The following is a 14,467-nucleotide window of genomic DNA, read 5'->3' on the forward strand; positions in this document are numbered from 1 at the left end:
TGGAGTATTGTAGATATGTTTTTGTTTGAACCCATTTTGACACACACAGATTGACTTTAATGTAGTTGAATCTGTGGTTTGTTTTGCAGGGCCACACTTTGCAAGAGAAATATGCCTTTTATGGATAATTCATTATGCGGATGCATGGATATTTATATTTTATCTTTAAATCACCGGGGCCCAGTAGAGTGTCATAAGTTCCATGGTTATGTGGTTTTAGTTTTTCAGGTTAGGTATCAGATGGTCACTTTATGTCCTATCCTCTGCAGTGGTCTAGACTGGTTAAGGATTTCCGGTAGCTGTTTAAAAATTGAAATAAAGGAAATCCATTCTTTAACATATGGAGTTGGTAACATTGCAGTTGTCCCTCACCCTATTGTTTGTAGTGAGACATAATCAATGAAATATGTATTTGAAAGGTCATTTAAACCAATACAAAGTGTCGCATGACATTCAACGATCCTGAAAAGAATGCTGACTTTACCCGCACAAAGGCTTTACCATCTGCCCATCACATTCCACAGTAATTGCCTCAAAAACATTCTTGTCCCTATCATGGGTACAAAAGAGTGAACAATGTTGGCTCAATGTAGTAAGTACTCTCTGCTTAAATGCCCAATCTCCTGGTCCCCTCCTCTCATCCTGAATCCCATCAAAAGGGATGCGTGGCAGTCAAATGAGATGTGCAGCTAGTGCAAACACCCTAAAGTAAATAATGACCTCACCCACCCCCCATTTAAGGCATGTGCTGGCTAAAAAAAGAAATCAACCTTATATAATTTAATTGTAGAAGGGATTCATGTCTACAATTATTGACTACCTTGAAATAAACTGAATCCACTTCCAAACACAAGCTACTTTGAAGCTTTCTTGACAGTATTTGCTTTCATTTTAAACAAATGGCTATTGCACCACCAGCCAAATGGGAGGCATCACAATGCAGTCTTGCAGTCAGTGGTTGGTAGCAATACCACGCATCCTAAACCTATAGCATCACATGCCTACCACAAAGATGAGCATCTCAAGTGGTTACTTCCATCCCACAGAATGTCCCTCCAATAGACTTCACACAAAAATCTAACAATGACGTACACTTCTTGTTCGTGTCAGTTTTTCATGCATTGTCGCTCTATTTTTTTCTTAAGATCCACACACGCCTTAGAAAGGATGGAGACACTGCAATCCAATTTGTTACAGTCCTCACAGAAACCGAGGCAGAGAGGTACTAAAAATCCTATTACTTTTATCAGCTCATGTGATCAAGCAGCAGGAGAAAAAGCAAACTCAGGAGACAGCGAATGTGAACTGTTTTTACTTCATGCCAAAGATATTCTATCTTTTTATTGTATACAGGAATAACCACATCCTGTTTTCAAGAAGCTCTTTCAGTCTTCCATGCAAGAAGTTCCACAGGCAATTGATCAGCAGCTTCTATTGAATGTATGGCATACTTGGGCGACTCCACTCCCAGCACATCACAGTGGGGGGAAACAGCAAGCAAGCAAGTAAACGAGGACAGATCAATATCGCCAGTTTATCTACTGAACTACCTAATTGCCTACGTGCTTTCAAGCCTGTCCCTCATATTGCCCTTCACTAACAATTCTTTCTAGTTCGCCCGCACCTTTAAATTCTGAATATCTATACATAACACTTCGGCTCCAAATAATGTTCGTACTTACACCACTTTCTGGAATTGCTGTGAGCCATACCACCATTTAGACCCATTTCATAAGACTTTTTTCCGAAGAAGTTTGCTCACAATTTTTTGAATTAAAATATAAAATAGTTAACTTGCGTTTATGCTGTGCAATTTTTGTACCTGACCCTTGGGGATACCCATAGTTCGGATGTGGAAGAGGTCTAGTGTAAATGGTTAAAGATCCCCTCCACAGTGGTTTGCTTTTAGTGAAGCTTGAACATACAACAAAAGCTCGTAGGTGGACTGAAAGCAAACCATGTGATTTCATCAATCTGGCTATGATGATTTTCTAGATTTAGAGGTGTGTGCCTGTAATTGATCATGGCTTATAATTAAACACGTTGGAGCTTTGATAATGGTTCATGATTGAACATGTTGAAGCTTTGAGTTTGGAATGAATCCCATACAAAAACCAACAGGGTTCAAGGTCATGCAATGTCACGTCTTGAAATGGTATCTGAGCTAAAGTGGCTCTGATGTCACTTCTGTTATTGCAAGGATCCGAAAATGATTAACTAGAACCACTAGATGGAAAGGCTTGCCTCCACCTTTAAAAAAACGCAGTGTATAAATGGGTAAGTGAGTTTCAGTCCAAATTTGTCAAATATCCTAAGGAGTGTGACGTTCAGTTTGATTTTGGCAGGAATTACACCAGATCAGGGGAAGGTCTGACCTTTGCTCTTCTGGCGAAAGACAGGCCACCGTACTCTCAGATCCCCGCCACCTGGCATGGATTTCACTGTCCAGGGTGCATTAGATACACTCTAGACAAAGCAATACACCAAGCAGGTATTAGTATCACTTGATTCCATTCGGCATACTTTTCTGTTTATCTGCAACCAACTCCCAATGTGGGCACTGGCTGCAGAAGATGAATAAACACATGGAACCATCAATGCCTTATTTGATTTGTATTGCTGTTTGTGACTTATAGCTTTTCCTGATAGTCCCAAACTGGAAACAAGTATGTTCGAAGTCCAGCCTTACATCTGCCCTGAACAGGCCATGACTTTTTACCTAGATTGGCCCACATTCCTGTGGAGGTTTTGCTGAGTGTCATAGGTTCCATTGGCAGAGCCAGCTGAGGCTTCCCCCACCAGAATGCCGGCCATTGTTTCCTGGTCTCTGATTTAGGCAGAGGAACCATGAGTTTGGAAAGATGGAGCCTTAACGATTTACAGTGCGGCTCCCCTTCTACCAAATTCAAAATGAGGTCCATTGTTCTTGTCCTTCTGACAATAAAGCAATATGCATTTGTAGTCTGTTTTTCGGGGTCACTTTTACGCAAAAAATATACAGTTCCACTTTTAGGTTGTCTTCTTTCCTTTTGAGTTATGGATGGACTAAGACAATGCCTTTCTCGAAAATGAGCTGCAATAACTTTTTTTTTTGTAAGCCTACTTTTTAATTTAAAAATGTAGAAATTCAAATATAACAATTAAGCCTGCAATTATAAGTTGTTCTGTACGCTATCACCACATTCGCAGTCAAGGCTGGGCTCCTTTGCCTAAATATTGGGCAGATGAGATTTTACACTTTACATAAAGGCATACGCACAAAAGCATACACATAAACCTATCACAGCTCGATTCGGTCAAAGCACTTCTTAGGGTAAGAAAGGAAAACACAAACCACCACTGCAAAGAACTAATCCGAGCTATGCTGCATTAACCGATCTAAGGTTCTTCGAATCTGATGAAATCTCAGTGATGAAGTGCTTCTGGTTCTGATCTCCCTTGAGGCACATATTAAGTATGCTTGCTCTTGCCAGGACCACAGCTGAGAATAGGATGAAGGGTTGTGTGCCAGCCAAGAGAGAATACTTTTTCAGCAGGTTTTTTTCTGCGCTCAAAATACAGGTTCCACAGAGGGCAGACAGGTTGCTACTGTGCACTATTATGGGGTCCCTGGGACACTCCTGCAGATGCCTCTATCCTCGAGTCACAGGAGGAGGAGTCCTCTCTGTCTCTGGTGGCACTGAAGAAACTGACAAGGGGACTTCTTGTTGTGGTCTGCCGACTCTACCCTGCCAGGTGATAGCCCAGCGAGGAACATATGTATTATCCGCTGGTAATGAAAGATGCAAAGGACTGAGTTAAGGGTAGCTAGGTATTCTGAATGCTATCCCTGTGAAGCTGCTTTTATTACCTGTGGGCTGCTTTGAATCCACCTGTTATGTAACCTCTCTGACTAGAACTTTTACTAGATTTAGGCTTGTCCTTAAGGCATATAAAAATTATTACTTTTATCATGCATCAGCACTGAGTTTACAGAAAAGATTTCTTCTCCATCAACAAGGTTCTTTGTCACATAAGGTCACTTTTTCAGTTATCTTCTGGGTCAAATGACCTGTAATACTTCTTATGAGGCCACTCTGATTTGTTGAAATTACATCATCCAATGCAATAAAAATCTTATGTCCCGCTTTCCTATAAATTGGCCAACACTGTTAATCACAGTTCTTTTAAGATCACTGGTGTGTTAATGTGGAGGTGGGCGCTAGTGTGGCTTGACTAATTATTTTCTGCTTCTTTTTAATATCCTACAAAATGAATGTGGTGTAAACCGAGTACCTGTCCAAAATAATCTACCTATTGCCGCCTCCTTGTTTCATGTTTTTCACCCCTTACGCTATCGAATGATTATAGTTTTCAGACGCTCGATGCAGACTGCTCAACCAAGGGCGAGAGGTACCATGCGACAAATCATTAGACCAGGAAACTGCCTAAAATTGGTGCCTAAAGCTTTGACTGCCACCCCTTACTTCTCACGAGTGACCAAGCCACCAACCAGGGAGGCCAGAAGTATGTTAGTCCGATGCAAAAGGGTATCCATGTAGCCACACTTACAGCATGGAATGGATTTATGTGTTATAACTGTGTTCTCAACTAGTAAGACACAAAAGGTACACCATGTTATAAACATTCCAAATAAGTGGGCTCCAGTTCTACTGAAATGCACAAAACACAACATCAAGTAATGCTGAGACAAAGCGCTGCTTTTATTATCAAAAACTCTGAGCAGTCATTGCCAAGACTAGAGAGGCTCAATAAAAGTTCCAACATCCCAACAAAACTATGTGAAGCCCGCACAAATAATACTTGACTCAAACGAGATCCATTTTCATACAGTCATGCCTGCTGAATTCAAGGAGAACGGCTCCTATTCAATGGTATTGGAGTATTGACAGAGTTACTGCGGAAGCATGTAGACCTTTGAGTCTATGCGCACTTGCTGAAGAGGAAGAAAGAGCGGCTAATGAGTTTTTATTGTGAGGCTGATATTGTTGAAACTCTGGACCGGTTTGCTGTATTTTTCCACAAGCACTTCACAAGATATAAGAAAATGAAGAGCAGCAGTATACAGAAGGCACAAGTACAGTGAGCTGGGGAGAACTTGAAATCTTGTCTCTCTGAAAATCATTTTGCAGATTTGCCAAAAAAAGACTGATCTAGGATTTTGTTCGCATTCAGGACAATTACTTTTGTTAGACTCTAGATGGTACAAAAGGGCTCACCGTGTATTATGACCTTGTGATGCCATTGAGAGGTTCTGGTGACATAAATAAAAGTTACAGACCTGTGCAGAGGGCATTAATCATAGTTAATTCTCAATGCAGAAGCTGTGCTTCGTTTGTAAAAGAATAAGTGCTGGGGCCCAACGTTTTGCACAAAAGCACTTTCAAAGGTTGTGGTGCCAAATACCATAGATGCGTTGCCTTAAATCCACCTGGTGCCTCTGTAATCCACCACCAGACACTCCCTGCCTTCTTATCTCACTCTTGCAGGTTCTCTTTCGTCCTTACTTTTTTTTCATCTTCACTTCCCCTTTTTTTGTTTTTCCCCCTCTTGCTCTGGATAAAGTCTGTTGAGAAAAAAATAAGCACTGGTCCACAAAAATGGGTGAAGGAGGGTCTCACCTGAAACGAGGGGCTCAAATTAAGCACTGAAGGCAGATTAGAATGAGAAAGAGCAATTAACTGCTGTAGCTAACTTTAGTAGCGGAACTCTTTTGGCACCCATACTCATACCTTATCCTTTACAACACAGAAGATAGACAAGCAACTGGCCTCTATTTGCAGAGCCTGCCTCAGATCTTCAGTGACCCTAAACTGCAGGTAAACAGCATTAGGTAATTCCAGCATTCTACTCCCCCTTAGATTGGGCGAACTAAGCCAGAGTTTTCTAGAGAAGCAAAGTCTGCGAGATTTGTGTGAAAATGGCAGTATGAGGTTGATATTATCAGAACACAAAAGTAGTGTGACTGTCATATATTTATCCAATTATATGATTTGTGTTTTTCAAGTTTTGTAAACAAGGGATGATATCTCCTTAGCAGGTACGTGTGTCCCAGTGATGAGGCCTTCGTATCACTTCTCTTACAGCATCGATAGTCCAGCCCTTTAGCTTTAAAGATGGCTCAGGTGTTATTACACTATTTCATTTATGCTCCATTTATTGTTGATCATTACACACCAGTGGAGCCTTGGAAGGAACAGAATATTTCAGAGCACACGAAGGGTAAATCACGGCTGTCAAAAGATCATCAAACCACATCATCAATCATGTTAGGACACAACGGCACATAATACATCTATACTGCGATTTCCTAGCGCCTCTTATCAAAATGTGACACAATAGCCAGTTGATGAGTGTCAACCTTTTGATTAGATCTTGGAAGCTGAGGCTACTCGGGCTTGTTACCAAGACAACTATCTCCACGCGCTAATAGTTCAAACATTTATGTTCTATACCCTATGTTTTAAAAGTCTTTATTTTCTAGCCCAAATGGATGACAAAATTGCAACGAGTCTTTGATTCCCCAGTATTCTCCTGGTTTGGATTTATTGACATTTTTACTTGTTTCCTTTTTTCATGGACACACAATAGATTTTGCTTCTGTCATTGAACGTTATGTCCAGCACTTGGGATCTTTGTCCAGCACTCTGCCCTGACAAGCGCTGTTAGGTCAATGTGAACACTTTGATATAGGGATAAATTCAGTTGCAGAACGTCTACTGCAACAGACAAAAAAGTCAGTGCATAAGACAACTATTGGTCTTGGGCAATGTCCAGTCCCTTCTGTGTCTCATGTACCATAAAGTTCCCTAGTGACAGTGAGACACATGTACCTCGGATGCTAGGAAATATTTTTCTATAGTTGAATTCAGAGTCAGTGGTATGTACTTCTCCATCCACCAAGCTACCTCAATCATGATCCTTTTTGCTACAACCTTAAAACATAAGTGTGATATCAATGCATTCTAAAACAATGGATCAGACAACCATCCACTTTCTGCAATTGAGAACTTCTCTCCTACCCTACGTGCATTAGAGAGGATTCATCAATTGCAATACTCGTCACTTCCCATCAGTATGCTCACGTACCTAGGTCCATGTCTGCTGCCTTTGGCCTGAGGGAGCATGGCACGTTCTTGAACAGGGCATCCAGTATCTTCTCCTTCACCTGCGTCAGGGTGTCACAGTTCAGGATCTTCACCGGGATCTCGGGGCTGTTCACGTTATCATGGTTGATGCAGTTTAGGACCTGTGAAATGTGAGAGGAATGAGAGTCAATTTCCGCACAGTGCCAAGATGGCAAGGTGGCCTTTTCAGAAGCACATGAAGTAGAACATCTCTAGAATACGCTCAGCTGATAACATTTTGAAGAATCATACATTGTATGTCTGACTGCCACCACCATACCTTTTCCTAGAGTCTCATGCCCATAATGGTGCACATCTGTTGAAGACATGAGCTGTGTCCAGTTTCATGGTTAAGACTGAAAGATGGCTCATTTTCAACCATAACGATCTTTTGTTCCCCTGAAGAGGGACACTGATAATGACTCTTCAGCCACAAGTCAATCTCTTTGTGTGTTTGAAAAATAATACTTATCAGGGTTATTTGTCTTGTCAAATAAGTGTCTTGGAGAATGGCTTTTTGGTGCCAACTCTTCAAGTCAAGAAGTGTGGGAACTCAAACTAGATGTCTGGTGGGCCCGTGCATGACATACCATTGTGATGCAGAGGAAAACAATAATATTAACTTGTTTTTTAAATAGAACTTGATTTCACAGTTTGCTATTGATAAGCACTGCAAATTGCAGGTTCACCTTTAACCCAATGTATTAGTACTCACTTTTCAGAAACAAGAAGGATGGAAGCCTTAAATGGGTATTGCAGATTCTAATATAATCTGTAGGTCAAACCAGATGTTACCAGCAAGCGTTGTACTGTTTTCAGCATCTTGATATTGTGTAGCTAATAGGCTTCATAGAAACCTTTTTGCAGGACAGAAGTGAGTGAAAATGGCTTGGATTTCTGCTGGAGACACACAATTCGACCTTAACCCAAATTATGTGGTGCTGGAGTGCATTGAGATTCCTTTAAGTGACTTGAAGTACAATGTTTTTCAAAAGATGTATTTCCATTTTGGCCTTAAAGAAGGGACATCATTCACATTTAACTGACTGGCCCGGCTCCGGTTTCCCTAGTAAACAGCAGTAGGTTGATACCATATTTCCTTTCCAAATGGTAATAAGATTCATCCGGGGGTAAGCAGGTTTCACACCATAAAAGTGGATGGTAAGGAGCAGTGCCTGGTATCACATTGATACCGTGGAAGTCGAGTGCATTTTTTCATCCACATCCTCTCTATTCCATCACTGGTCTGAAAGTTAAGTATTGTGTAAAATGGTGGAATATGTCTATCCGAACTTGGCTTACCTCATGTCAGGCACCTTTGTAATATCCACCAAAGCTATGGAATTATGGGACATTTCGTAACAATAGTAGTTGTTGTTAGAACACTCATAATACCGCTTTTCAGAGTCTAGACCCTACACACAATTTACAACAAAACCACCTACCTAACAGGCATTGAATATATTATTATGGCGTCTATGCGTAGGTCACACACCTCTGCACATGGTGCACTATTGAAAAAGCTATCTACATGGACTGTCTACCGGGATCATTTGAAATACATTTTTATAGTCCACCTGAGGATTCAATCGTGATCTATAAGTGGTATATGGCATGCTGATGTCGCTCGAGTCAGCTCTCTTGTTTTTAGAGCATGCAGAAACACAAAAGCAGGTCTTAATTTTGCTGCAAATATTGGTAGCACCCTTTGTTAGTGGAAGCCTCATATCTCTTTTTATGCCTTGAGATGAGCTGTTAAAAAGATGTTCTCTTCTTCCGATAACCAATGATAGGTGTGACAAGGAGTGAATGAGAACGACTTTGGTTAGCATGTGTCTCTGGTGTCTCCTGTGGTGTTTCCACCCTCAAAATTCTGCTGCTGAAACGGAAGCAGAATAGTGATAAACATGCAGGAATGGGCTTGATAAATCCAACTGCCATGTGTTATCCCCCATTCAAGCTGGGCAAACTCAATATTAGTGTAATACAAAGGAAGAAATACAAGAAAGAAGCAGGGATTCTGGGCTGGGTAATTTCAGTACACTTGGTGTGCGCACTCATAATTGGCCCTAACTGGGTTCTTGCATGTTTTTACGTAGACATGGTTAGATGAAAATAACTAAGATCATGAAGTTCTAAAGTCCTGTCTTTTTTTTTTTTTTTTTGCTGGGGTCATGTGAGCACCACCATGTGGCAGATCGTATTTGTGGCAAAGACGTGGCTGGAGGAGGAAACGGCCCTCGCTACTTCTTCAATGTGTATGTATCACATGGCATGTCTGTGTGATTGAGAGGTGTGTGTGGGTGTATGTGTGTGTATGTGTGTTAATAATGAGAAGCATCAAAGTGCCCACTGGCCAAAAGTGCATGTCAGAACATAGGGTCTCACTGTCATGTTCTTGAAGTAGAAAACATTTTCTTCAACCTGCTTGCCCTCTGCTTCCGAGCATCAGGTTATGCTAGTTCTGTTGATCGTCACATCCTTAACTACAGACGTGGAGCCCCGCCCCCACACCCTCCTCCTACACCGTCCCATAAAACTCTATGACAGGACACAGGCTTAAGTCTTCATTTGTACCATTTGAGGAATTTGACACCAACAATGTTAAAAGTATGGTTTTTAGCGCGGTATTGAAAAACACGCTGCACTTCACCGGTTCCCATTTCCCATCTACCTATGTGTGCTAAAGCTTCTGGGTTAATAATATGCACTGATTTTGACAAAGAGAATTATACATGCCATCTCTAAGGTGTGAAAGGCTGAATGTCTTAGTCCTGTATATCTGGAGCACGTACCAATCCTACCCTTCAAATGCCCCCTGCTCGAGCGGCCATCATCCGACCTGCCATCTCGCTGACCTCCAGCGGACCTGAGGAAGATCGCCTCCATCTCCGTGTAATGCGCAGAGTCCACGCGGTGCCCATGTCGGGCACCAGGAATAGGATTTCTCTAGATACTCATTTATTTCTCATTTCACGGTCATTCGCCTTTAGTGTTCTAATAAGCGCTTCCTTAATAGCAGCGAAACAGACTTAAGACGCTGTAACATCCTCTGAATTGAATTGTTTCATTTGCTGGTCCCATTTATTTTGACTCTTTGCTTTTGGAAATGCATACTGCAAATTGCCCATAGCCAATCAGATCTCATAAGAAGTGAAACATGCCGCCAGATATTTTTAGATTTGCCAGACCCAGAAATCACATTTTACAGATTTTAATGGCTGCGTCTGTACACTTTATGTGATAGTCTCTCCACTCCCGACAAATGGATGCTGTTCAACAAATAGCCTTGAAACTGTGATGGGCATCAGCATATTTATTGAAAATGGAGGGGCATCGTCCTTTGGGTTTAAGGGATTGGGAAGCCAGCAACAGGGCGAAGGGACAAATAGATGGTGGGTGAGATGAAAGTGAAGGGCTGCAGTTTTCATATCCAGACGGGAAGATCGTGCCATTCTCTTTCTATGTTTCGAAAGCAACTAAAAACCTGGCTGTTTTGAATATAGGACCCCATCATTCTCTGAGAAAGTTCATGTGGAGGCATAGCGCCGGGAAACCCATTGCAGGTGGCTGCAAAAAAGAGAAGTTGCTGGGGCTCAAAGGCTGCCAGAGAATTGTTTCCATGGAGAAAACCTTCATCCCAGGAACCCTGGAAATAAAACACATACCCTTTCCCACAAAGAAAGGCACTTGTATGTATATGTGGTTATGGTATGTCTATAGCTCGAATTTCGCCAAAAGGCTGTTCAGGGTCAATGACAACCATAAAGTAGTCGAGCGATAGAACAGGTAGCTAGGTTATAAATGGTTAAAACATTGTGAAGTAGTGTTTGTTAAACAGGTGAGTCTTCAACTGTTTCCTGACTCGGACCGACATTGGAGCAGTCCTGATGGATAAGGGGATGTTAATCTGCAATCCGATGGTGTCCCGGTGGCTTCACTCCAGGCTTTCCAGCAGTGGCGACTCCTCCGCCTGGTGCCTTGCACGGGTCGTGGAGATGATTTGTCCTAGCAACAAGGGATGGGAATAAAGCAGAGGAACACTGACCTATACGGAAACCAGATTAATTCAATAGGCCAGATGCATTTGAAGGGCAGACAGGGCTAAGGCAGACACCTGAAGAGGTGTTCCTCACAATCAATGTTATGTAAAACCACTCCCTGGCTCACACTTGTCCAAAGTTGACTTCTGTTTACTGCAGTGAACAGCAGCAAAAAAGGGAGATGAAAATAACTCTAAAACACAGGCAAGGGCAATAACAACGGGCCATCAAAGCCAAGAGCCGGAGTCACGCCGGCTGTCAGGAATCAATCTGCGCCATAATCCCCTGAAGAGAGCGGCCTCGCAGGATCCTATTCAGAACTCATTAGCAGCTTCCTCTCTCTGCTAAATCTCAGCTGATGTTAGCCCGTGAGATTGGCTGAAGCAATTTTTATAGAATTCAGGGTAAGATGTCAGCGGGAACCTTTGCTGGCTTATAAGGCTATTACACTGGGAACAACAGGAAGATTGTGATCCGGTGGAGGGCATCTCGAAGGAGAGATATAGACTCAGGAAATAGACAGCAACATCGAAGGTCTTATCCTTGAAGAGCAAGTCGGTGCCCTTTGCTTGAATGCCGGCTGACCCAGCTTGTTGCAGGAGATACTACAGTAGACTTGTTCATTTTCTAGTTTGACATTGGTAGATGAGAAAATCTTAATAAAATCTTACTAATATGCCAACTGCAACTGCTAACAAAGCAAAGAGACAGAATAAAAATTAAAAAAAAGAAATCCCATAAACTTTGTAAAATCTTTAGGACTTCTTATCCTTATAGGCAGCTGTCTATTGGTGAACCACCTATTGTAAACAACACCAATAATTACAGATTTTTGGGACAGCCCATTTCTTATCGTTGGTTGGATTACTTTTTAATCTCATTTGTTTGTGTCTTATTCAATTGCATTTTTTCCTTTTCCTGTGTTTTTTCTCACTTACCTGAAGAACAGTTCGTTTACTATGCTTTTGATTGGACGATTTCCCTCCTAATTATTTTGATGAAACTGTGTTTTTCTTGGTTTTTACCAATTAATAGGAGTGTACGTGTTTTTTTGTTCCTTCCCACTCTATCCTGTATGCTGCTTCACCCTTCAAACTACTACTTCTCACCTTGCCATTTTGCTCTCTCTCCAACTCCCAGGCTCATCGGTTCCGTCCCCCCTTCCCCAACCCTGCATACAAGCATAAAAACAAATAATCCATTCAAAAAGTAGACTGTTGAAAAAACTTGAGAATCCCAATCTGAAAACAAAAGGCGAACAGAGGCAACAAGAAACAAAAAATGAGTGGATGGGTACTGTGGGGTTAAGACCCACAAAAAAACTAGCTAAATAACCAAAAACAAATAGCTGCTGGGATCCGTTGTTGCTGCAGATGATGTGGTGCCTCGTCAGTGTGTGTTAGGCTGTCGTCAGCTTCTCAATTGAGGATCCCGAGGCTTCCACCATCCAAGATCTGCGAAACTGTCCTGATGCACACGCTGCACTGCTCAGGGTGGAGTTGCCTATTGATACTAGCGTAATTCCACCAGCGTACTTGTAGTTCAGAGACATTGTTCTTTCATTACCAAAAGGGGATGCACATTGTGCAAGGTACTGATCCCAAGATGAAAATAGTGTTGCTGCACCAAGTTGTTGTAAGACAGTTAATCCATATTTTTTGCAACTGGGTCCATTTTTCCTCTAGGAAATCATTCTATTATTTAAAAATCTGTTTTCGGAGGAGCCCTTGTAAGTGAGAAGTAACTATCATGGGGTTATTAATTGGATGTTTCATCCTTCCTAGGACAGAAATATTATAGAAACCCTGCAGGGTTTCCACAATTTTATGGGGCACTCCTGACATTGTCAACAGAGCCAAACATGTATTTGTCAGTACAGAACACTTCTCAACGGAGCATTGTATTTGAGAGAGTACAGGGTGCACTTCTCAACATGGCATTGTGTTTAAGAGTACACTTCTCAACAGGGCATTATGTTTAAAAGAGCACAATGTACAATTCTCAATAGGGCGTTATGTTTAAGAACGTGCATTATAAGCTTCTCTACTGGGCATTATATTTAAGAGAGTGCATGGTACACTTTTCAACAGCATAGTATTATGTTCAAGGAATGTAGATGATGTCAATTTGCACATTCTCATTGCAGAATGGAGCTTCATAGGGTTTTCATACCAAATATGTGTAGTGGTATAGCAAAATAAGAAGAATACGCTATAATATGCAAAGGAAAGGTTTGCAAGTAAGAGTTATGGGAATGTCCTCCTACCACTCTCTGTTACAGAGGATAATGAAGGGCAAGACTGATTTGTCTCTCTCACACTCACACACACAAACACATGCACTCTCTTGCTTTCTTTGTCTTCCTCTCTTAACCCCCACGCTACCCACCCCGCCCCCACCGGTTCCTTCTTATCAAAGCCTCCAAAGTAGAATTTTCTTAAATATGAAATATTTCATGTTCTTCCAGGAAGACGCTTTCAATGTCCTTTTCATTTGAGTCTTAAAAGCCCGTCTTACTAAATCTGTTAATTTCTGAGTCAGAATTCATCTGGCTGCTCTTGAGATGTCAGATGGACAGCTGATTAACATCAAATAACAACGAAAGAGAGTGATGTTTCTTGAAGTCAATATATTAACAAGTTCCTCATGCACTGTCTCACTCACTTTATCCCTCTATTACTGTCCCTCTACCTTGGTCACTGAATCTCGGTCTCCAATTCTCTCTTTTCTAGCCACTGTGGCCGATTACTTTCTCATGGCTCCTTTCTACTTGATCTTCTCTCTCATCTCCTCTCCCTATTGCTCTTCCTACACATCTCACTCTTTAGAGTGAACTTTATATCCTTTGCTCCACCTTTCTGGCTTATCGGGTTAGAGGAAGGGTGGGGGAGCTTTTTTTCCCCCTTACCTCAAATAGCATAATCTTGTCACTGTGTTTTCCCCATGAAAATGGATTGACCCAATCATATGACAGCATCCAGTTGGTCAACACGTCAGCCCCTTCCATAAATCCATGGAAGCTCACTTCAGGAGCAGTGGTTAAAAACCTCCTAAGCTGTGACTGGTTGGACCTTCTCCTGGAAGTAAAACGAGCCAATAGAAAACAGTTGTGCAACTTGGCAAGATGTTAATTTTACATGGAGGGATGTGGAGTTTGTGAGTGCCCTAAGTTGAAGTCAGATGGAAACTGAGGGTCAAAAATGAAGGTGGATGTGGATAGGGGGGAGTTGCCCAAAAGCATTCTGTGTGGAATGACAAGTGTGGTGCAGGCCCCAACTTGCCCAGGGGTGTTTAGGG

The 14,467-nt window shown here is 41.8% G+C and overlaps 1 protein-coding gene across 2 annotated transcripts in view; it reads right to left on the minus strand.

Moving 5' to 3' along the window:
- The window catches only part of PLXNA4 (plexin A4), an 845,630-nt gene that overhangs the window by 92,884 nt on the left and 738,279 nt on the right, over window positions 1-14,467 (minus strand). For both annotated transcript variants that reach the window (XM_069229312.1, XM_069229313.1), the window contains exon 25: window positions 7,090-7,249. In XM_069229312.1, the coding sequence (XP_069085413.1) occupies window positions 7,090-7,249 (160 nt within the window). The remainder of the gene's footprint in view (window positions 1-7,089; window positions 7,250-14,467) is intronic.

Source organism: Pleurodeles waltl, chromosome 4_1, assembly GCF_031143425.1.
Source record: "Pleurodeles waltl isolate 20211129_DDA chromosome 4_1, aPleWal1.hap1.20221129, whole genome shotgun sequence".
In the NCBI taxonomy this organism is placed as follows: domain Eukaryota; kingdom Metazoa; phylum Chordata; class Amphibia; order Caudata; family Salamandridae; genus Pleurodeles; species Pleurodeles waltl.